Source organism: Primulina tabacum, chromosome 2 (genome assembly GCF_025594145.1).
Source record: "Primulina tabacum isolate GXHZ01 chromosome 2, ASM2559414v2, whole genome shotgun sequence".
Taxonomy (NCBI): Eukaryota; Viridiplantae; Streptophyta; class Magnoliopsida; order Lamiales; family Gesneriaceae; genus Primulina; species Primulina tabacum.
Window position 1 is genome coordinate 48,610,975 of NC_134551.1, and position 23,453 is coordinate 48,634,427.

General features: G+C 37.4%; 5 protein-coding genes across 6 annotated transcripts; 2 read left to right on the top strand and 3 right to left on the bottom strand.

Annotated features, from left to right (window-relative positions):
* The first annotated feature begins 203 nt into the window (after positions 1 to 203).
* LOC142533812 (protein STICHEL-like 4) lies at positions 204 to 6,184 on the top strand. The gene is made up of 6 exons (XM_075640711.1): positions 204 to 3,082; positions 3,246 to 3,465; positions 3,690 to 4,199; positions 4,436 to 5,039; positions 5,346 to 5,409; positions 5,882 to 6,184. The coding sequence occupies exons 1-6, from the start codon at positions 1,019 to 1,021 to the stop codon at positions 5,972 to 5,974; spliced, it is 3,555 nt and encodes a 1,184-aa protein (XP_075496826.1). The 5' UTR covers positions 204 to 1,018; the 3' UTR covers positions 5,975 to 6,184.
* A 9,646-nt stretch (positions 6,185 to 15,830) lies between these two features.
* Positions 15,831 to 18,591, top strand: LOC142533819 (U-box domain-containing protein 17-like). Its single transcript, XM_075640724.1, has one exon. It carries the CDS (start codon positions 16,263 to 16,265, stop codon positions 18,405 to 18,407), a length of 2,145 nt encoding a protein of 714 aa, XP_075496839.1. The 5' UTR covers positions 15,831 to 16,262; the 3' UTR covers positions 18,408 to 18,591.
* Positions 18,592 to 19,087: 496 nt separating this feature from the next.
* LOC142537993 (heat stress transcription factor A-9-like) lies at positions 19,088 to 20,506 on the bottom strand. 2 transcript variants are annotated; one of them, XM_075643444.1, is made up of 3 exons: positions 20,394 to 20,506; positions 19,958 to 20,283; positions 19,088 to 19,890 (listed from the first exon to the last, which is right to left on the bottom strand). In XM_075643444.1, the coding sequence occupies exons 2-3, from the start codon at positions 20,276 to 20,278 to the stop codon at positions 19,489 to 19,491; spliced, it is 723 nt and encodes a 240-aa protein (XP_075499559.1). In that variant the 5' UTR covers positions 20,279 to 20,283; positions 20,394 to 20,506; the 3' UTR covers positions 19,088 to 19,488. The 2 variants fall into 2 exon arrangements, with proteins under 2 accessions (XP_075499559.1, XP_075499560.1); XM_075643445.1 differs by lacking the exon at positions 20,394 to 20,506 and having other exon boundaries at positions 19,958 to 20,359.
* A 1,033-nt stretch (positions 20,507 to 21,539) lies between these two features.
* Positions 21,540 to 22,571, bottom strand: LOC142537809 (uncharacterized). The gene is made up of 2 exons (XM_075643300.1): positions 22,559 to 22,571; positions 21,540 to 22,414 (listed from the first exon to the last, which is right to left on the bottom strand). The coding sequence occupies exons 1-2, from the start codon at positions 22,569 to 22,571 to the stop codon at positions 21,540 to 21,542; spliced, it is 888 nt and encodes a 295-aa protein (XP_075499415.1).
* A 27-nt stretch (positions 22,572 to 22,598) lies between these two features.
* On the bottom strand, positions 22,599 to 23,438 carry LOC142537810 (uncharacterized). The gene has a single exon (XM_075643301.1). The coding sequence runs from the start codon at positions 23,436 to 23,438 to the stop codon at positions 22,599 to 22,601; it is 840 nt and encodes a 279-aa protein (XP_075499416.1).
* Positions 23,439 to 23,453: the final 15 nt, after the last annotated feature.

A 23,453-nucleotide genomic window follows, 5' to 3' on the forward strand; every position in this document is an offset into this window, starting at 1 on the left:
AAAATACAAAAAAAAACTCCTGGATACTGAATCTTAAATAAATCACAGACATATATATTTTTCTCCAAATTGCCCATAACCTAACAAGTTTATTGTTTGGATTTAAAAACAGAAGGGGAATCTGTCAGCAATAGTATGCCACGCCCCAACCCCACCCCCAACGCGGGGCCCAACCCCGTGCTATATATTCATACTCTCTCTCTCTAGTAAAATCCCATTATTTTCGATTATCCAGCAACACTCCAAAATGTACGAGTCACAAACAGGGTGCGTTCGTTGTTTTTTTGAACATTTTTAACTTAGTGCGGAAAATGTAACAGAGGCTTGTTCCATCGTTTTCTTGAAAGAATCCCTCGTGAAAGTCTGTTAAAGTGGGGAAGAAAGGGTGTTGTAGGAGGATGCAAACACTTGATGATTGTAACGGGTAGCTTGCTTGTATAGCGGTAGTGGGCAGTTGTGTTTTAACTCCGAGATTCAGGTGATATCTCTCATTTTGTCCATGTGACTAAGATTTTGGCCACCAATTTTCTAGATTCTCAGCCCCTTTTGAAGCTTCTTTAGCCTGTTTGTTGAAATGCTTGAGCGATATTAAGAGTGAGAGATTGAATAAAGGACGGAGCTTTCTTGTTCGAAATGCGGGCACTGCAAGAGTTTTTCAAGTTATAATTTTTCTTTCGAGCTTCGTGTTAGAAAAACTCATTTACCTTTTCTTGTTGTCGTTTAGGTGTGTTTTTGTTCTTGCTCCGTCATTTGTGATGTCCCAAACGGTGAAAGATTTGCGTCTTAATACTAGAGATCTTGTGTTGTGATTATAGACTGCGCGAGTTTTAATTGTAAAGAGTTAATTTTTGTGGGCGTAATGATGGTGGATGGAGCTTTTGATCGCTAGGGATTGGGTTAATTTAATAAGTCATCTGCCAGGGGACTAGTCGGGAGTCCTTGAACTCTTGTAAATCATGAGCATGGTTTCTTGGCATAATTCAAGAACATTTCCTGTGGATCGATTTATGTTCTGATCATGACCAGGGCTGTTCGTGACCGGATACTCAAGGATGTGAATGGTAATATTAGCGATCATCTACGCAATCACATTCATCTAACAAATTGCATTCATTTGAAGAATCACATGCATAAGAATAGTCCCATGTTGACTGATAGGGCTCTTATGAGGGACCTCGTTGTCCTTCAGAAGTCAAAGTCTTTAAGGGATCCTTCTGCGAGTCCTTCATGGCAATCTCCTTCTGTATTTGATGCGCGTCACAAAAGAGGGGAAAAGGATGTCTTGGCCAATTCAAGACGGTCCTTTGGCAGCGAGCGGCCTAAAGATAGTGGAAGAATGTCAGGTAGCTCCCCTCCGATTGTTACTCAGTCAATGTCAAAAACAGTTGTTGGCCAGGTTAACAGGCATAATGAGAGGTCAGCCACAGTTGTGAGCAACCGTAGTATCAAGGATGAGATTCGGGGACCAAGAAGAGTCAAGAGAGAAGAATCTAGTGGACAGTCCAGGGAAAGTGATGCAATGTTTTGGCATGATGATTGCCCACAACATGGAAATAGTTTGGTCCCTGGTGGTGTTTCTGGAAACTCTGAATTGCGAGACAAGACAGTCAAAAAGAATCTCGGTCACAGACAAGATAGACACCTTGAGATCGTTTCTGACCAGTTAAGAAACTTTAAAGATGAATGCAATGATGTAGCTTCATCTCGAAATGTTGACAATGTAAGGCAGAAACAGGTTGGAAAGATATCTGAAGAAGCAGGAGCAAGCATTCGCAGTCATGGTAATACTCTGAACAGGGCAAAAAGACGCAGGTTTCGAGGGGCTAGAAGAAACCGGCCTTACATTGCTGCCCAAGAAGCTGAAACTCAAAATGAAATGTCGGTGGCCTCTAACTCATTTGCTCAAGGCAGAGCTCCTCAGAAATATTATATTGAAGAGGGAGCACAAGAGCATGATAATCAAAATGTCTCTGGCATTCATGGGAATGGATGTGGTATTCCTTGGAACTGGTCAAGCATTCACCACAGAGGGAAGTCATTTCTTGACATGGCTGGCAGGAGCTTTTCTTGCGGGTTATCTGATACAAGGTTAAAGAGAGGTGATTCTATTTCCCAAGGGAGGGATATCCCAGACATGCCCGTCATGTCAGAGCATTCAAGTTCGTCTAAATCTGAGGGGGAAGCATTGCCTCTGCTGCTTGATGGTTCTGGATCTCAAGGAAGCATCGATCGTGCTGGTTGGCATCATGATTACTCAGGAGAGTTGGGCATTTTTGCAGACAATCTGCTTAAGCAGGAGATCGACTCCGATCTTGCATCGGAAGGTAGATCCCACGAGCAACTTAAATTTCGAAGGCAACACAATGATATGCATCAAAATCTCACTCAAAAATACATGCCTAGAACATTCAAAGATCTGGTGGGTCAGAACCTGGTGGTGCAGGCTCTTTCAAATGCTATTGCAAAAAGAAAGGTTGGTTTGCTCTATGTGTTTTACGGTCCCCATGGAACTGGTAAAAGCTCCTGTGCCCGCATATTTTCCAGAGCTTTAAATTGCCAGTCTTTAGAGCATTCAAAACCTTGTGGATTTTGCAATTCTTGTGCTGCACATAATACGGGAAAAAATCGAAATATTAGGGAAATTGGCCCAATTAGTAATATTGACTTTCAAGGCATAATTGAAGTTCTTGACAGTATGGTTACTTCGCAGCATCAATCTCATTACAGAGTCGTCATATTCGACGAATGTGATACTTTGTCTTCGGATTGTTGGAGTGCAATATTGAAGGTCATTGATCGATCCCCTAGGCGTGTCGTTTTCATCCTTGTTTGCTCAAGTCTTGATGTGTTGCCTCATATAATAATATCCAGGTGCCAGAAATTCTTTTTTCCGAAGTTGAAGGATGCAGACATAATATATACTCTCCAATGGATAGCAACCAAAGAAGACATAGACATTGATAAGGATGCTCTGAAGCTTACGGCATCAAGGTCAGATGGATCTTTGAGGGACGCTGAGATGACTCTGGAGCAATTAAGTTTGCTCGGACAGAGAATTTCTCTTTGCCTGGTTCAAGAACTGGTAGGGGCCCTAATCCGATCTTGCTCACCATCTCGGCTCTTTGTATTTGCTTTTGATTACTTTCTTTACCTTACTCATGAGTTACAGATTACCTTTCTTCTATTTGGCTTCATTTATTCCAGATGCATAAAATGTATAACAAAATTCTTCTATTGTTTTATAGGTTGGGCTTATTTCGGATGAGAAGTTGGTTGATCTACTTGATTTGGCACTATCTGCAGACACTGTCAACACAGTGAAAAATCTTAGAGAGATTATGGAATCTGGTGTAGAGCCATTGGCATTAATGTCACAGCTTGCTACAGTCATAACCGATATTCTTGCTGGAAACTATGATTTTCACAAAAGAAGACCTAAAAGGAAGTTTTTTCGGCGACAAATATGTAAGTCCCATGATCCAGTATCTCTTGATCCCCACATGTTTCATTGTGATAAATGTTTTTCTTGTAACCTACTCTGTCCTGCATGCTGTAGTTAAATGTCATGACATTGCTGTTTCATTTCCTTCGGTTTTGAATTACGTAATGCGCTTTATGTTACAAGTTTTCAGAGTTCAAAACTTTGGGTAAGCCAAACCTTTATTCTTTGTTCTCCCTTTTTACGACAGTAACCAAAGAAGACATGGAAAAACTGCGTCAAGCACTGAAAACTTTGTCAGAAGCAGAAAAACAGCTGAGGGTATCAAATGACAAGATGACTTGGCTGACTGCTGCATTGCTGCAACTGGCTCCCGATCAACAGTACATTGTACCAAGTTCCTCCGCTGATACCAGTATGAATCACAGTCCCCTAATCTTGAATAATGATTATTTAAAAGAGAGGCCAAGGAAAAGCAATGCTGAAATGCCAGCTGTTCAATCCGGAAGTTCAGGGGATGTTTATCGAAATGCCAAGGGTGTTAGTACGGAGAAGGGTCGTGTCGGAAATGGAATGGTTTCTCAACAGGTGTACACCACTTCCAGTGATAAAAATAAAATAAATAAGGTTCAAGTACAAGGTAAGTTTCATCGCGAACTCGAAGAAATTTGGTTGGAAGTGCTTGATAAAATCCCCATCAATAGCATAAAAGAGTTCATGTATCAGGAGGGAAAGCTGATCTCTCTCGGTTATGGTGCAGGTACTATCATATTGCATTATGCTCTGTCTTAGGCCATACTTCACCAATGTTGTAGCGATGCTTTAAAAGTAGTTTTTTGTATATTAACATATCATGGGTTAATAAGTATATTAGGATTGCCAATAAAACTTGCATAGAATAAGAGCACAATTTATATTAGATTGGTTTTGTCAATGTCTTAAATAAAACATACATGTTAGGGTTTTTTTGTCTTAACAGCTGGCATTTCTTGGCAGCTCCAACTGTGCAATTGCTGTTCAATTCGCAGCTGACAAAATCCAAGGCCGAAAAATTTAGTTCGTACATCTTCCAAGCATTTGAGTTAGTCCTTAGATCCCCTGTGAACATAGAGATCAGATACGACACAAGAAATGATATTGGCGCTGTACCAATTTTATTACAAGCATCTCAGGCTCCATCCCATTTAGATTTGGAACCCATTCTTTTCGCTAGTAATGGGATTAATTCGGCAAATCATAGTGATACCAGAAGGCTCCAAGATAAAGATGCTTCTTCTGCTAGATTGGGTAGAAGTGAAATTGTTGAAATCGAAGCTTCTCCAGGAAAGTATATCGGTATTAAAAACATTGATGAAAAGGCAGAATTAGACAGGCAAAAGAGTGAGAGTGCTTTAGCTGGAGAAACATCACAGAAGACGTCTACCAATACTTCATTTCCTGGTCAGAGAAAATTGGGAGATAGAAATCAGAGTCTTAGCCTTGTTAGAAGCCGATTATCTCTTGCCCATGTAATTCAGCACACAGAGGCTTGTTCACAACAAAATGGATGGTCAAAGCGTAAGGCAGTCTCCATTGCTGAAAAGCTTGAACAAGAAAATCTGTATGTATCACTTTTCAATTGGGTGACATATACTTATTATTGTTACCAGTTTTTATTACTTTCTGGACTCTGGTTGGATGGTCTGTTTATGTAGTCCATATGCGAGTAGGAGTTGACTTGGGGAACTTGCGTATGTGTGTATGTTCGTGTCTATAAATATCTATTATTAACCACTCCTACAAAACTTCAGAGGGCTTAGTAAATGGCAACCACAATAATTTCCTGGTGGTCTTTTGTTTTGGTTTGAACAATATATTATGGCAGTTTTGTCAATGATACCATATGGATGTAATGATTTCGTTGCAGGAGACTAGAACCAAGATCAAGGAGATTGTTTTGCTGGAGTCCTCCAACAGTTTCACGTCGAAAGGTAAATGTAGAAAATAAAGAGGTCCGTGCTTTGATTTCAGAAATTGTTGTTATTTTGGTAACACCAACGCCCAATAGGGTTCACGACACAAAAACACATTGTTAGTATGGTGAAGTTAGATGAGCTAGTTGCACACGTTTGACCTTAAAATGAACAAGGAGACTTATCCAGTTATTAAAAAATATTATCTAGTCTTCTTCCAACCTTACCTTCTAATTTCTCGATTTCGTCAATATTGATTCGAGGATGGGATGCTTACATGTCTAGTACATAGAGACATGATCCTGTTAATGCAATGCAATATGGTGAATTTCATCTGGAGATTTGAATAATTTTTGCGGTGAATTTCATCTGGAGATTTGAATAATTTTTGCTTGGATTGTTATGCTTCCATATAAACAGACACTTGATGATTTATTTCTGCAATGTGCTCATACGAATTACTCATATTTACTGCATCTCACGCGTGCAGCTTTCAAAATTGAGAATCAGAACAAGGAATCCACGTACATTTCTAAAATTTATCTCCTGCGGAAGGTGTCTCACCAGTAAATCTCGAAGGTAAGATGTTAGGACTCGTTTCAAATGCTTCTACTCTGAAATGCAGTGTTTTAGTTAGATTCATTCATGCACACGTTCTTTTATGGCTTTCTATTCGATAAATCCTTATTGTTTGGAAATAACTTAGAATAGATAATCTTGGAGACCATGATGAATATCAACATTCAGTTTTTAGTTTTCTTTCCAAATATGAATAAATCATGTATTTTTCCCATTGTTGGTTCTCCTTTAGTGTTTAGATTCACAGGCTAATTGTCTCCCGTGTTATAACTTATTACCGAAGTTATTTGCATGTGAATGAATGGTGGTTATTGTGGTTTACATCTCCCTTCGCACAAATTTTCCTACAACAGTTTCTGTTCAAAACATTTTTCAGTGCTTTGTTAGTTTTCTTTTATAACAAAAATAATACTCAACCTAATTCAGTTATAAGATGTTTATGTATTTATTATACTTTGTTAATATAATGTGCATAATTTTAACTAGTATCAATATTTTAGTTAAATATACCATCAATATATATATATGTGTGTATATGTAATCTCTCTCAAAGAAATTTTAAAAAATCATTAGTTTCAAACAGTTTTATTTATATTTTTGGGTTTTCAAGAAACATGATATTACAGTAATGTATAAAATAATATCCGTTGTGCATGAATCGATAAATTTGAGATGGTGCGTTTCAAATTCTTTGACTTGTTTGAATTGACAAAACTAAACGTTGTGTTTGGATTGATGAATTTGATTTGACGGAAACAATATGATTTGAGAAATGATTTGAGCGATTAATTTCAAATCCAACACATATCAAGTTATATAATTCTAATAATAATTGAGATAAAATTCAAATACATTCAAGATGAGTGTCAAAAGCAGTCTATCGATTTTTTTTCTAAATCAAATCTCTCGTTGGAAATTGAATACATCAATCCAACACAAATGAGAAGATTGCATTCGTCTAAAACCATATAAAATTCCATGGTCCACAGGTTGAAAATAATTGAGAACGTTGACTTTTTATACAATATGATTCAATTAGAATATTTAGTTTATTTTAAGTAACGTTATAGGCACTGTATTTTTTTTTTTAAATGTGGGTGACGGTCCAAATGCATCAAATTGAATAAAAACGTAAAATTTAACTTTTAAAAACAAAATGATCCTGAATCTCAAATTTATTCGTTGGTTATGATCCAAAAATAAAAAAATAAACGCTCAACATGATCTTGTATTTATCAAGATAAGTAGGAATCTCCTCACTCATTTGCTTCAATTTCCCACGACCAAACCAAAACTCAGATTGCTTGGTTCAATTGATGAACCTGTCGATCAATTTATTGGAATTGGACCAAAATAATTTTACCCCAAACTTATTTTAAAATCACATATGTATCGATTTATGATTAATGAAGGTACCCGACTTATTTTATTTTATATCCAAAATATCTCTCCTACTTCAAGGATGCCCTCCGGATTTGAACTAGAACCAAAGAGGTTATTATTATTTTTGGCAAAAACTTGTGTGAGATGGTAAAAATCCGTTAGACAATATATATATATATATATAATCTCCTGTAAAATTCTAATTTTGGTTTAAAGAAAAGAACAATTTAATATTCAAATAAGAATTGCGGGCCTTATAATTTGGTCAAGTACCAAAACATAACAATCACGCAAAATAGAAAATGGGCAGCCACGTGAATAAGGTTAAAAGCTTTGGTCGAAGTCTCTGGTCGACCGTAGAATTATTTAATTATTGCTAAATAATCCAGATTTTGACAATCTCCTCCCCTTAATTTCTCAATTAAAATCTGAATTTAGAAAAAGGGGGATTTCAGTAGTCTTCGTTGTTTTATTATTATTTTCATAAGAGTAAGTATCTTGTGAGACGGTCTCACGAATCTTTATCTATGAGACGGGTCAACCCTACCGATATTCACAAAAAAGTAATATTTTTAGCATAAAAAGTAATACTTTTTCATGGACGACCAAAATAAGAGATTCGTCTCACAAAATACGACTCATGAGATCGTCTCACACAAATTTTTGTCTTTCCATAAACAACAATAGCACCGCGCAAGATACATGAATAAATTGGAACACTGAAAATATGCATCTAAAGAGTAGACGGTGAAGAGACAACTCGCAAGTAATTCCACGCTAGTCCTATTTGATAATTTTAATGTTTTAATAATTTGAAAACTATAAAACGAAGTTAGAAGTATGATCTTGTGTTTGGATGGATGGATGTTTGAACGAATAAAATTTAAGTTGATTTCAAATCTATTTTGTGCTAATTCATGTCATTTCAATGATAATTATGATGAATTTCGAATATATCCGAGATATGTATTATCTGAAATTGATATATCAAATCATTCCACAAATCAAATATGTTCATGTAATTGTAACCTAAAGTTGCACATGTATGAAGTCTTTTGAATGGATGATTTCGATTTTATTTTAATTGTTAAATAAGCTAAATAACGGAAAGTCAAGTTCATCTTCTACTTATTTGCATTATAATCATGCACATCTTGATAAAATTTCAAATGACTACAATATTATAAGGACCTGAAATTCATTGTAATTAATATAGTTGTTGTATATAAATAAGTACATATATAAATTCGAAATTGATAAAGTATTTGATGATATGATTTGAAATGACTCAATGTTGTGATGAATTTGAAATCTTTTGTCTAATATGATTTTTCCAAACAAACAATTTATTGGTTTTCACATATTTGAAATAAGTACGTTCAAATTCATCCATCTAAATATAACCGAATAATTTTTTAATTTATTAAATAAGCGGTATAATTGAAATAATTAATATAATATAATATAATATAATATAATATAAAGAAGGTAAGAATGCACAGATTCTAGTTGGTGGTTGCCAAACTATTCAAGTAGACGTGTCGAAGGGTTAGTTATGTATAGGTCAATATTAGCAGATTTTGATCATCTACTGTGTTGAAGATACAGTACTTGATGTTGTACACTTTTTACACGAGATGATCACATGATCATCTTGTGGACATCACACCATATGAGATAAATTTAAAAAGTTGTCAGATTAAACGAAATGATCATGTGATCATCTCGTGTAAAAAATACATAGTACTTGGTGCTGTGTTTTCAACACAGTAGAAGATCTAAATCTAAAATTAACAGGACCAACGTAAAATTAGCCGTAGAAAGAATCACAACACGACAACACGTTACATGTACAATGTACAAATAAGATAGATGCGTGTGATCTCAAAAATGATCCAAGAAGTGAATTTTATGGATGTAAGATAATTACTAAGTGCAGTCGAAGTATTTGAAAAATGGACTCAATGAATGAGTGGCTTCAAACATTATCAATTTTTAGGCATTGTTCAAATAAAACCAAACTATGTTATTGTTTATTCCATATTATTTCACATTCTATTCGAATATTTTAATAACCAATAATATTATTTATTCACACAATCTCATAAACCCAATAAAATGGAGTTCGAATGAATAGAGTCTCGTGCCAAAAAACTCAACCATGTCTCTCCGAGAGAAGTTCAGTAGTGGAAAGCTCATCTGCGAAACCCTTGTTGTCGGCAACTTGATTGGTTGGTGGCAGACAATGATTTATGGTGGTGGTTGGGACAGACTTTGTTGAAAATTGCAGATGGAAGAAACTATTGTTACTTGGTTTCATACGGACGAGAGGTTCTATAAATAAAGCCCACTCTCTTCATTCAGAAATCATCCATTCATCGAGTTCTTTCTATCATCTTATAGTATTTGGGTGATTAGTTTATAATATTTATGACGTATTTTTTCTCATGTATTAAGAGAATGTGTGTTCTATTTGATAACACAATGAGTGATTGTACACAATAAAATATTATAGTAGAATTCTTTTCACAATGCCCATTGTTTTTACTCTAATAATTTTTATGAGTTTTCCACGTAAATTTCGGTATCCAATTTATTTTTTTTTTCATATTTATTATCTCAAGTTGTCGCATGTGAGACCAACAAGTGGTACCAGAGCCTTGGCTTAAAATTTCTTAAAATCATGAGCATATTCTGTGGTTGCAGCCTAAACCGATCTTCCACATCAGAAAATATTTTGTTATTAAGGCGATATTATTTTGTCTAATCTACTAAATTGTTGTAGACATAATGACATAATGTACGAGATATCAAAGTTAAATGAAAGCAATTTTATGTTGTGAAAAATAAAGATACAAGCAGTTTTAAGAAAGGAGAATTGATTGGCGGCTATTAGAGATAGACTGGTGGAAATGACTGATGATGGAAAGTGGAATGAGATTAATGATAATGTTGTTGTCAATTTACACTTAGTTATAACAGACGAAATACTGTCAAGCATCTATGAGATAAAAAAGGGTTATCTATGATATAGACATGTCAAAATGGGTTGGCGGGACGGGCCAACCCACAACCAGCCGCAACCCGCCATTAGTCGGGGCGGGCCAACCCGCCATTTTGGCGGGCCTCTAAATGGTCAACCCAGCCCAACCCACCTTGGGCCGCGGGTTAGGCGGGCCGGCCCGCTTATTTTTTTTAAAAAAAAATTCTAAAAAGTATCGCAGTAAATATAAAAGAAAAATATATTTCAGTCAAATAGTTTCATAAAATACTTAAAAACGTTGAAATAAGAAATTAAGAAAGCATACAACATAATCCATAAAAAATAAATTGTTTAAACCAAACATGAAGATTGAGACATGGAAGAGAAAATAAAGTCGAGGAAAGAGACGGTTGTAAATTTTAAAAATATTATGTCTTCAACAATACACATAATTAGCAAACCTTCGTCGGGTCCACAAATTTCACTGCAACTCGTCGGACTTTAAACGAAACCGCTCTTGGGTTCACAAACAACTGCTATGCTTAATAATTATTTTAAGATTCATGAATAAAATTTACAGGAATTTCTTCCCTTTTGTTTTCTTTATTTATATCTGTAAATTTCTCTCTTTTTATTTTCTTTATGTATATTTGTTCTAAAAGTAAATTATCAATATATTTGTTCTAAGATATGGGGGCGCATAAAACTTATTCCAATTTTTATATAAAACTTAAAAATATAAAATTTTATCCTAATTTGGCGGGCCAGCCCGCCCCGTTTGGACCCGACCCGTCTTGACCTGCAACCCAAACGGGCTCAACCCATTTGGCCCGCCTCCAAACGGGCTGCTATTTTATCAATCCAACCCGTTCAATTTTAATGGCGGGGCGGGCCGGCCCGACGGGCCTAACCCATTTTGACATGTCTACTATGATACTCTGGCTAATATTTACGAGGTCAAGTCATTACACAACTAGATTTTTCTAAAGATAAGACTTTATACTCTTCGGATGACGGAATCCTCATCGATGACCGAACATATCAATACACTAAATACTCTATTTGCCAACTTACTTCTATGAGACATAAAATAAAGGAAAATCAACATGTAGTGCTTCTACTTCAAAGTCTACCAGATTCATACGATCAACTTATCATTAACTTAACCAAAAATATTCTTATGGTCTCTGTAAAATTCGACGATGGCTTACTTGCGGTTCTCGGAGAAGAAATCCGGCGCAAAAATAAGGAAGATAGATCGGTAACTTCAAAACAGGCAGATACTTTACCGATGACAAGAGGAAGATTAATGTTTCATGACTCCAGTGGGAGCCAAAGACGAGGTAGATCAAAGTTGAGAAGTAAGAAGAAAAATATTTACTGATGGCGGTAAAGAGAACTTTTAAAAAGAATGTACAAGTATCGAGAAAAGTTTTCAAGAAAATGTGGTTAGTACTTCATGCGGTATTCACCGAAACGGAAACATTTGCAGATGGTAGACACAAATTTTATGACACATGGATTATAGATTCAGAAGCGACGTGTCACATGACATCTCGGAGAGAATGATTTGATCATTATGAACTTGTCTCATGATAATTTGTATTCATGGAAAATGATCATACATTGGAAATCGCTGGGGTCGGTATTATCAAAATATTCAAAATAAAAATATATGATGACACAATTCGCATCATATAGGAGGCACGACATGTGAAAGGAATGACAAATTTTTTTTTGTCATTGGGGCAATAAAATGATATCGGGTGCAAAACTCGTATCGAGAATGAGATCATAAAAATTGTGAAGGGTGCGCTTGTGGTTATGAAGGCGAAAAAAGTTGCTGCAAATTTGTATATGTTTTTGAAAGAAACACACGAAGAGACGGAATTAGTTATTGCATCAATTGGTTCAAGAGATGAGTTAACATTGTTATGACATAGAAAGCTCGAGCATATGTCAGAACGAGTGTTAAAAATTCTCTCAGAACAAAAGCTTATGCTGAGACTTACAAAATTGTCACTACTTTTTTGTGAGCATTGTGTTACCAGTAAACAACAGATATTAGAGTTATGCACTTCCAATTCCGAAAACAAAAGCATATTGGAGTTGATTCATTCGGATGTTTGGCAAGCACCAGTAGTATTCCTAGGATGAGCGATATATTTTGTCTCGTTCATTGATGATTTCTTTAGGAGATGTTGAGTGTATCCAATCAACAAGAAATCATATGTTTTTTCAGATCTTCAAAGATTTTAAAGCGCGGGTTGAACTTGATTTTGAAAATAAAATTAAGTGTTTGAGGACTGACAATGGAAGATAATATATCAGTGACATATTTGATGCATATTGTTAACATGAGGGCATCAAAAGAGAGTTTATGACGACTTACACACCTCAACAGAATGGAGTGACGGAACGGATGAACAAGACCTTGTTGGAAATAACAAGAGCCATGTTGAGGACTGAGGGTCTAGATAACTCATTTTGGGCGGAATCAGTTAAAACTGCTTGTTATATTATCAATCTTTCTCCTTCAGTGGCGAGCGATTGACCTGAAGACTCCAATGGGAATGTAGACTAGAAAGCCTACTGATTATTTTCATCTGCATGTATTTGGAAGTTTTGTGTACGTTTTATACAATGATAAAGAAAAATTGAAGTTGGATTCGAAATCCAGAAAATATATCTTCTTGGGTTATGCTGATTGAGTAAAGAAGTTTCGCTCGTGGGATCCTACTGTCCACAAGATAGTCATCAGCATAGATGTTATTTTCGAGGAAGATAAACTAAAAAGAGACAGATACATGCAGAATTCAGAAAGTACTATATTTCAGGTGAAAAATAAGAACAAGAACATGTTGAGTCTGATGTTTTCAATATGAGGTAGTTAATTCGAGACAGATGACCACCAGGTTGGCTTTCAGATTATGTCACTGAAATCAATATTGCATATTGTCTATTATCAGAGAATGATGAGCCATCGAGTTTCCACGAGTCTACTCAAAACTCGGATATATCCTTGTGGATGATAACAATGCAAGAAGATTTGGAGAGCATTAGATAAAAATAAAACTTGGGATCTTGTTACACTACCACGAGGGAGAAAAGAAGATCAAGCGTGATGTCAATAACCAAGTGGAGCCGTATCGTGCTAAATTGGTGGTAAAAGAGTATGCTCAGAAGGAAGCTATTCAATTCAATAAGATATTTTCTCATGTGGTTCGACTTACAATATCTAGAGTAGTGTTAGCATTGTGTGCGGTATTTGACCTACATATAGAACAAATAGATGAGAAAACGACATTTTTTCATGTTGATCTTGAAGAAGAAATCTATATGTTCCAGCCAGAAGGTTATGAGGAAAAAGGCAAAGAGAACTTAGTTTGCAGATTGAACAAATCTCTGTACGATCTCAAATAGGTTCCGATATGTTGGTACAAGAGATTTGATTCTTATATCACGAGCCTTAGATATAACAAACTGAGTACAAACCTTTGTACATATTTCAAGAGGTCTGGTAATGATTATATTATTTTGCTGTTGTATGTGGACGACATGTTGGTAGCAGGCCCCAACAAAGATCAAATCCAATGATTGAATGCAACAGTTGACTAGAAAATTTGATATGAAGGACTTGAGACCAACAAACAAGATTCTAGTGATGCAAGTTCATTGAGACAGAAGTAACAGAAAGATATGGCTTTCCCAGAAAAATTATTTGAAGAAAGTCTTGCAATGCTTCAACATGCAAGATAGTAAGCCAATATGGATCTCTCTTTCTATTAATTTTAAGTTATCCTCCAAGATGTGTTCTAGCAGTGAAGCAGAGATGATGAAGATGTCTTGAGTACCATATGCATCAGCAGTGTGAAGTTTGGTGTTCGCCATGATTTGTACAAGACCGGACATTGAACAAGAAGTGGGAGCAGTTATGTGTTTACACTTGCAGGTGAGCAATAAACTGAGTTTCAAACTGTAAACAATTGTGGTATTATCTACAACAGAGGCAGAATATATGACAGCTACTCAAGGAATCCAACTTTTCATTCTACGACTAAATACATTGGAGTTCAATTTCATTTTGTACGAGAAGTAGTAGAAGAAGAAAGTGTGGATATGCAGAAAATTTATACAAATGACAAAGTATCTGATTTTCTGACCAAGCTTTGAATACGAATAAGTTTGAATTTTGTAGATCCTCAAGTGGCCTAAAAAAACGTAAGCATCAGAAAATGACAAGATTGAAATGATGTGTGGAGATATGTTTGATTATCAATCAAATTTTCAAGTGAGAGAAATTTCGGCAACTTGATTGGTTGGTGGCAGACAAGGATTTATGGTGGTGGTTGGGGCAGGCTTTGTTGAAAATTGCATATGGAAGGAAACTGTCGTTACGCGGTTTCACACGGACAAGGAGCGTAAATCATCCCTTCATCAAGTTCTTTATCTCATCTTATAACATTTGAATGCTTAATTCTATAATATTTGTGAGAAATTTTTTATCATGTATTAAGAGAGTGTGTTTCTCTTTGAAAACACAGTGAATGATTGCACGCCATAAAATATTATAGTAGAATTCTTTTCATCTTGCCCATGGTTTTTACCCAAATAATTTTTAGGGGTTTTTCACGTAAATCTCGGTGTCCAGTTTTTTTTTTTATTTTCATATTTATTATCTCAAGTTGTTGTACGTGAGACCAACACTTGTGCCTTCCCCACGTGAGGCCGTGGCTCGTTGCACTCCATTCACCGGGTCCATGTCGAAGACAAAACTCCATGGACATGCAGAAGAGAAATAAGAAATATGTCTTACATGCAAGGGATCATGTACTCATGATTCAAAATTTTCTTGTCAAACTACATGCAACAAATTTCCGGAAGTCCATAGAAAATTATTGCTAATTGATTGAAGTGAGAAGCAAAAATATTTTGATAAACGACGTTCCTCAGTAATATCATCATGACTTTCGAGTCCAAACTCTCGGTCTGATTAGGCCTATGCCATATTAAAACCATACTCTAACCACTTAATTAAGGAAGTTATTTATGATCTTATAGATAACGAAATGAAACTCATCCCATGTATAGAGAGTAGATCTATTTTGAGACGATCTCACGAATATTTATCTGTGAGACGGGGCAGCTCTACCGATATTTATAATAAAAAGTAATACTTTTAGCATAAAAAGTAATATTTTTTCATGGATGACCCAAATAAAAGATTCATATCATAAAATATAACCCGTGAGATTGTCTCACGTAAATTTTTGTAATGTATAGATTATAAATAAATATTGCTTTATAAATAAGCTCAAAAAATTATAATAATCTATAAATTACGTGACCTAAAAACTGAGGAGACAAGAGACAAAGTATCTGTCCACAATACCATACCATGTCAGCTAGGGAGCAATAAATTATATTTTGTAGTACACCTAATCTTGAGTAGAATATTTAATCTAAAGAGGCAGTAGTAAATAGGACACAAGTGGAGCGAGAGGAAAGATTGTAGAGAATGAATGGATGTAAATGGCAAATCTGGATAACACTCGATAACCCAAAAGCCCAACACCCCCATTAAAAAGACTCTTGCTTGAGGTAGCTGTTGCTTTCAAGCAGCCTGCATTGAATTTCCTCCGGAAAAAAAACCAAGAATATTAAGCCAAACAACAATTGCAGGTTGCCCGATTCAAAATTCGGTCAACCCATCAACAATCATTGTGACCCAAGATCGTCCCTTTTTCATTTTTTTCCCCCTTTGTTTCCTGTATTCATCTTTTTCACGCGGATTTAGAGTCGTAACATTTATTATATACACAGGGAGATCAAACGGGCGTTGTCAGTCGGATCACAGAACACGCATCGAATTCTTGTAATTATTGAACACCCATCAAGTGTTTGCGGGAAGTTAATTTGGTGATAGATGGCTTCAGCGGCTATGTTTTCGTCTTTGAGGAGGCGCACGTCGCCGTCTATGGACGCGTTTCTGGCGCCGGTGGATCTGTCGGATGACTCTGTTATAAAGGCTTTAAGCGCTATTTGTACAGAGCTGGTCTCATCGTTTTCAGGTGACTGTAGATTTAAGCCATTTTTCCACGGCAGGAGTACTAGGTCTTTGATCCGGAAAATTCAGTCTATTTCCGTTCTCTTGGATGCTTTTGGTGATGTCAGATTCTCGAAAGTGTCTTTTACCGTGTTTTTATGCTTCAAGGAGTTGTACCTCCTGCTTTACAGGGCGAAAATTTTGATTGATTTCGTTAGAGGGTCCAGTAAGTTATGGCTGTTGCTTCAAAACCACTCACTTTCTGGTCATTTCCATGATTTGAACATGGAAATTTCCACCCTTTTGGATATTTTCCCTTTGAGTGACGTTAACTTATCTGAAGATATTAAAGAACTGTTTGTATTGTTGAGAAAACAAACAAGGAATTCAAAATTGTCCATTGACAAGCATGACGATATGTTGAGGTTGAAGTTTTATAATTTCTTGGATGAATTTGAGAATGGAAGGGTTCCCGAAAAGAATGAATTGTATGCATTCCTGGTGGAAAATTTGAGTATTTGCGACGTGAAAAGTTGTAGAGCTGAGATTGAGTTCTTAGAGGAGCAGATTGTGAATCATGATGGTGATGTTGAACCAACATCATCGGTTCTAAATGGATTTGTGGCTTTAATACGGTACTGTAGGTTCTTGCTGTTTCGATTTGAGGATGAAGAAGGCGAATTAGGAAAGTGGAAGCTAAGGAAGCCAAAGAAGGGGTTAATCACTCAGAAGATTGCTGATACTTTTATTGCCATCCCCAAGGATTTTTGTTGCCCAATATCATTGGATTTGATGAAGGATCCAGTCATAGTATCAACAGGGCAGACTTATGATCGTGCATCAATTAGGAGATGGATGGGGGAGGGCCGTAGTACTTGCCCAAAGACGGGGCAGATGCTTCTCCATACTCGTTTGGTGCCAAATCGGGCTATGAGAAATTTGATTATGCAATGGGGTTTAGCTAACGGGATTCCATATGATCTACCAGAAAATGCAGATTATTCTTCTGAAAATGCAGCGGTGGCCTCACCAAGCAAGGCAGCACTTGAAGCCACTAAAGCCACAGCTCGTCTGCTTATTGAACAGCTATCAAATGGTACGGCGAGATCAAAGACTGTGGCTGCCAGGGAGATTAGATTGTTAGCAAAAACAGGAAGGGAGAATCGGGCTTGCCTTGCTGAGGCTGGTGCTATACCAATTTTAAAAGTGCTACTTCCCTCTTCAGATGCGTTGGCACAGGAGAATGCGGTGACTGCGATGTTGAACTTGTCTATTTATGATAATAATAAAAGCAGGATCATGGATGTAGAAGGGTGTTTAGGTGCCATTGTTGGAGTTTTAAAATATGGGACCACGACCGAGGCCAGGGAAAATGCTGCGGCGACATTGTTCAGTCTCTCTGCTGTTCACAACTATAAAAAACAGATAGCACAAGAAAATGGAGCAATCAAAGCTTTGGCTGGACTGTTGAAAGAGGGAACAACTACTAGAGGTAAAAAAGACGCCGTGACAGCATTGTTTAATTTATCAACCCACATCGAGAATTGTGCTAGAATGATAGAGTCGGGGGCTGTAACAGCACTAGTTGACGCGCTAGGATGCGATGACGTATCTGAAGAAGCTGCAGGTGCATTGGTCCTGATTGTACGGCAGCCAATAGGGGCTGAAGCAGTTGGGATTGAGGAAAATGCAGTTCCCGGGCTGATTGGAATGATGCGTTGCGGCACTCCAAAGGGGAAAGAAAATGCTGTTGCTGCTTTACTTGAATTATGTCGAAGTGGTGGGTCAGCTACCACAGAGAAGGTGGTGAAGGCTCCAGCATTGGTTGGTTTACTGCAGAGTTTGCTCTTCACAGGGACGAGGCGTGCCAGGAGAAAAGCAGCATCGCTTGCTAGAGTCTTCCATAGGTCTGAAAATGGTGGATTGGGTGTTGGGTATGCATTTGCTGGAAACTCTGCTGCACAAGATACAAATTTTGCTGGCGATTCAACGATGACAGTGTCCATTTCGGTACCTGTATTATAGTCGTAAAACGAACATTCGCGGTTACGTTTATCCCATTTATTACTCTATCACTCTCTTTTTTTTTTAATGACAAAAATTCTTGTTCAAATAGTGATATACTTGTAGCCCAGGAGAAATAATTTGTAAACATACCAGAAGGCTGTATTAATTTGTTCAATCAATTGATTATGTGACGTTGGGTGAATTTCTTTTTATCATTCATCATTCATGCTGTTGTGCCAAGATACATTATTATATTGCCTGATTCATGGAGAGAACCTTATTCTAGCGCACTTCAATCTTAGGAGTCCATATTTTGAGCTTGTTTGTCAACTGTATGTCTTCAGTGTATCATCCCTATATATTGCTTATTTCACTTATGAAAGGGAAGTATGAAGTTATATCTTTAAGTAGCTATTTCAAGGTTGGAGCTTCGTTTTTGGTACGTGATTCTGCTTTGCTTGACTTGTTTATTCATAAAGGTTTCGAGAGCGGTGTGATATTAGTAGGAAAAATAGAAATCAAACCTTAATGCGGTAATTGTTTAAAAACAGCCTCTCTTGACGTATGTTGCAACATAATATACGGATAAAGTCAGTGGCAAAACAGTGTGGGATATCAGCACATGAGTAAAAATAGAATGAGATGATGGATAGAGTCGATTAGCATACTTCAATCAGCAAGAACATGATGTAAAAAATGTAAAAACCTTATATTGAGCTGCACCACTTGTTCAACTAGCAAAAAAGTAAGATTGAAGTATAATACAGTTCATATCATGCCCATAAGTGTATAGAAACATCATTATCCTCTTCCTGATCTAAGGCCTTTTCCTTGAGGTTACCCCTGTCCATAGCTCTATACGATTCCATCATCTTATCAGGTTCAACAATAGCTTTGGAAATGATTCACTGGTAGGTCTCCCTCACCTTCTATACCGAACCATGTATCATCCTCTAGTATTCTCTTCAAAAATTCGAAACTTTCAGCATTTTCTTTTGTTGCCTGAATGGAGTTGCCCGGATTGTCAGCTGAGGAAACTTTTGGTGGGGAAATTTCTATCTTATCTTCGTTATTCACTTCACTTTCTGTAATCTTTAGCTCAGTCAATCTTGGGCTTTTTCGCATCATTTTTACTTGCGGGATCTTTTATTTCCTTCAGATGCATCTGCTTTAAAAAGACGGTTACGCTACCTTGGTTGTCACGAAGTTCAGGAAACCTGGTTTTACTTTGTATGCTGGTAATCTGATGTTCCATATTTGCTAGGCTCTCTTTTAGCTTCTGAATTTGCTCTTTCATACTATTATGTTCTGTCATCAAAGCCTGCAGTTCTTGCTCCACTCCAGCATTCATGGAGTCGTAATTCAGAGTCGCGCAGCCTCTTTTTTTTGTGGCTTGAAATTTATTGTTCCTTCTTTTAATGTTCTTTAGCAATTCTTTTTTCCCTTCTTGAAACCATGGATTCACGTATTCGTGTCTATTGCAACTGATCTTTCTGAATCCCTACATACAACCTGATCGCATCAGAAAGAAGTTGACACATGACGTGCAGAGAAAGAGAGAGACGTACATAATTATTGAGCTGGTAAACGAAGCTTGAGAAAACGCTAGTCTTGAAATACTTGGGAAGAATCTTTTCTGAAAACTCGTTATGATCCCAAATAATGAAACTGGTGCCATTTGAATTCCATGATACAATCGATTTTGTTTCTGGATCGTCTGCAATTTCAAATATCTTCTGCAAAAATGGAGGCAGGCTGGACTCCTGTACGTTGGCCGACTGCAAATTTCCTCCATTTATAAGACAGCCGCCAAACTCTCCTTTATGAACACCTTCAGCCATCTCAGTTGCTGTATTGCTGTTCTCATTCTGTGCAGTTTCAGTATACATTTTCACTGAAGATTTTCGTTTGATTTATTGAATGTTAGAACATATATAGATCAGGCAATCTTCATATTAAACTGTGAAGCAAATAAAAAAAATTGTTTTCAAACTGATTGCTTACACTAACGCGTGAAAGCTCCAGTGAAATGCTGACCCTTTGATCAATATTCCAAATGGCACACTTAATTTGTGATTACCCTCTGCAAGGTGAAGGTAAAGCTTCTGACAACTTAGTGCAATAGTAAAAAAAGGGTGAACCCCACCCCCGAGAGCCCCACACAGAGCCGCCCCAAGCCCCGGCGTGAAGGGAGGTAAGGTAAATCAGGGTTATGCACCGACAGCAGGTACCCAGAGGAGAGGTTGGCTAGAGAAATTCTCCATAGAGGGGGAGCCGAGACTCGATCCCTCACCAACATGGAGTAACAGTCCTTCACTCCAGGCCCTTACCATACGGCCTATGCCCCTGGGGGCTAACTTAGTTCAATAGTCATGACTAGGGGTGGTGGGCTACGGTTCATTCGGAAATCCGAAAGTTCGGCTTTATTTTTTAAAAAATCATTTGAATCGATTTTTTGGTTCGATTTCGGTTTTCTATACTATATATAATACTTAGTCATAATGCATACAAATAATGTGTTGTTATAATTTTTAGAATATCCAAAATACACCTATTTTTTAGCACCCTGTTCTTTTTTTTTCCATGAAAAATAAAATTTATGTAAAAATAATCTAAAAATCTTATTAAAATAAAAAAAATTAATTTTCAATTTTAATTTCAATTTTTAAACAAATTAATTTTTGAAAAAAATCGACTGAATATGCACGTAACACATAGACACAAAGCTCGTTATTATAAAAGTTTTATTAAACTGAATCTACTCAACCTTTTTTAAAATAAAGTAAAATATATTATTAAATTTTTTACATAAATTTACTAGCACATGCATTAATAAAACTGAAGCTACCCAATCTTTTTAAAAATAAAGTAAAATATATTATTAAATTTTTTACATAAAATTCTCAAAAAAAATTATCAGGCCATAGAAATGGAAGTAAAAGTAATTTGTTTTAAATGAATAAAAATTCAATTTAATTATATTTTATATTAAATTTTTAAATCAAAACGTGATTTTATAATGATGATACCAAATTTTCCCTGGGTTCGGTCTGGTGAGCTTGAGATGTTCAATTTTAGCCGACTTCTGCTCCACCCTTACTTCCTCCACATAACACTTTCGAGCAATCTTCTGATCTCCCTTAACCTCTCCTACAGCTTCTCCGACAGTGAACATGATCTTTTGGTGTAGAGCCGAGGCAATTGCCATGAAAGCGGCCATGACTGGTCTCCCCATAATAACATTATACGATGAGGGGCATCAACTATCACGAAGTTTACAATCCGGGTCTTTCTAGTATCCCCACTCCCCAAAAAGAGAAGGAGATTGACGACTCCAAAGGGGTGTATCGCATGCCCCGTGAATCCAAACAAAGCCATGGAGATAGGCTCTACCGTATATTCGCCCAAGTCCATCTGATCCATTGCCTCTTTAAACAGAACATTGACAAAACTTCCGGCGTCCACAAAGATACGAGCTACCTCATAATTGGCGATCATGGCTCGGATAACCAAATCATCATTATGCGGGTCGGCCACTCCCTTCATGTCCTCGGGTCCAAAAGAAATCATGGGTCCTGAGCGTGTTTTAATATTACTAACCTCCATGTTCTCCAACCTTCTGCTGCTAGCTTTCCTGGCCCGGTTGGAGTCTCCATCTGTAGGCCCACCCGATATCATATTGATTATCCCTCGAGGAGGTGGTTGTTCCCGAGGCTCTGCCCTCCGTATATTTGGGTTAGTATTTTGAAAATTTTCCCTTTGATTCGGAGCTCTTCTCCTTTCAGGATCATTTTCCTCTCGAGTTCTCTTAGGGGGTCGGTGTCCACCACCTGTACTGGCTAGAATTGATTTCATTTCTGGATCTCTCTGGATGATCCGTTCTATTTCTTGACTCAAATGATGATACTCATCGGTAGTATGACCATAATCCTTGTGAAATCCACAATACCTTTCTGATTTGGGAATACGAGGTCCTCTGTCACTACTCCGAGGTCTCCGAATGAGTTGTCGCTCATCACATAGCTCTAATGCTCAGGCTTTGTTGACTTTCAAAGGTGTGTAAGTGGCGAACTGTCCAAGCAACGTAGGTGGTTCGAAACGCCCGACCCTTGGCACAAGGTTAGTGGGTCGAACGTCTCGCGTAACCTTGGCCGAGGCCTTCGGTTCACCTTTCCTAGCCATTTGCACTTCTTCCACGTTCATATATTTTTATGCCTTAGCCAACAATTCTTCGAAAGTAGCTGGGGGCTTTTTTACCAATGACTTGAAAAAATCACCACCTCTTAGCCCTTGTGTAAAGGCACTTTTCAGTATATCCGGAGTAGCCGAGGGAACATCGATGACCATCTTGTTGAACCTCTTAACAAAATCTCGTAGGCTCTCATGCTCTTGATGTTTAACATTGAACAAACTCAGAGCCGTCAATGGATGTTTCTTGCTGCTTGCAAATTGGTGGAGAAAAGCTCTTCCGAAGTCTTGAAAAGTTTTGATGGTCTCCGGCCTAAGCAAATTGAACCACTGCTGGGATGACCTGACCAAAGTGGTTAAGAAGACCCTACACATGATCGGGTCTGAGTATTGGTGCAATAATGCCGTGTTCTCGAACTGGGACAGATGCTCTTCCAGATCCCCCGAACCGTCGTATTCTCCGACGTTAGGGAATCTGAAATTTTGAGGCAATTCGGCAGCCAATATCTCGGCAGAGAAAGGGATCCCCCGAGCCAGAAGGGGCGGAGGAGGGGGTGCATTCCTCTCTTCTCTAAGGCGTTCCATCTCCTCCCTTAAACTTTGTATCTCTTGCCTCTGAGCTTCATGATCCTCTCCTAGAGGAGGGTTGTTGTCTGGTCTCTGTGCCAAGACTTGTTCTTCAGTCGTAGTGATCAGCCGGACGAGCTCTGCCATGTTGGACGTCGGTTGATTGTCATCTCCCGATCGACTCCTGGTACTTGCCATCTTATCTCTCTTTCCAATTTTCCCACAGACGGTGCCAATTGATGATACCAAATTTTCCTCGGGTTCGGTCTGATGAACATGAGCTTCCTTCAGCATTATTCCACATATCAC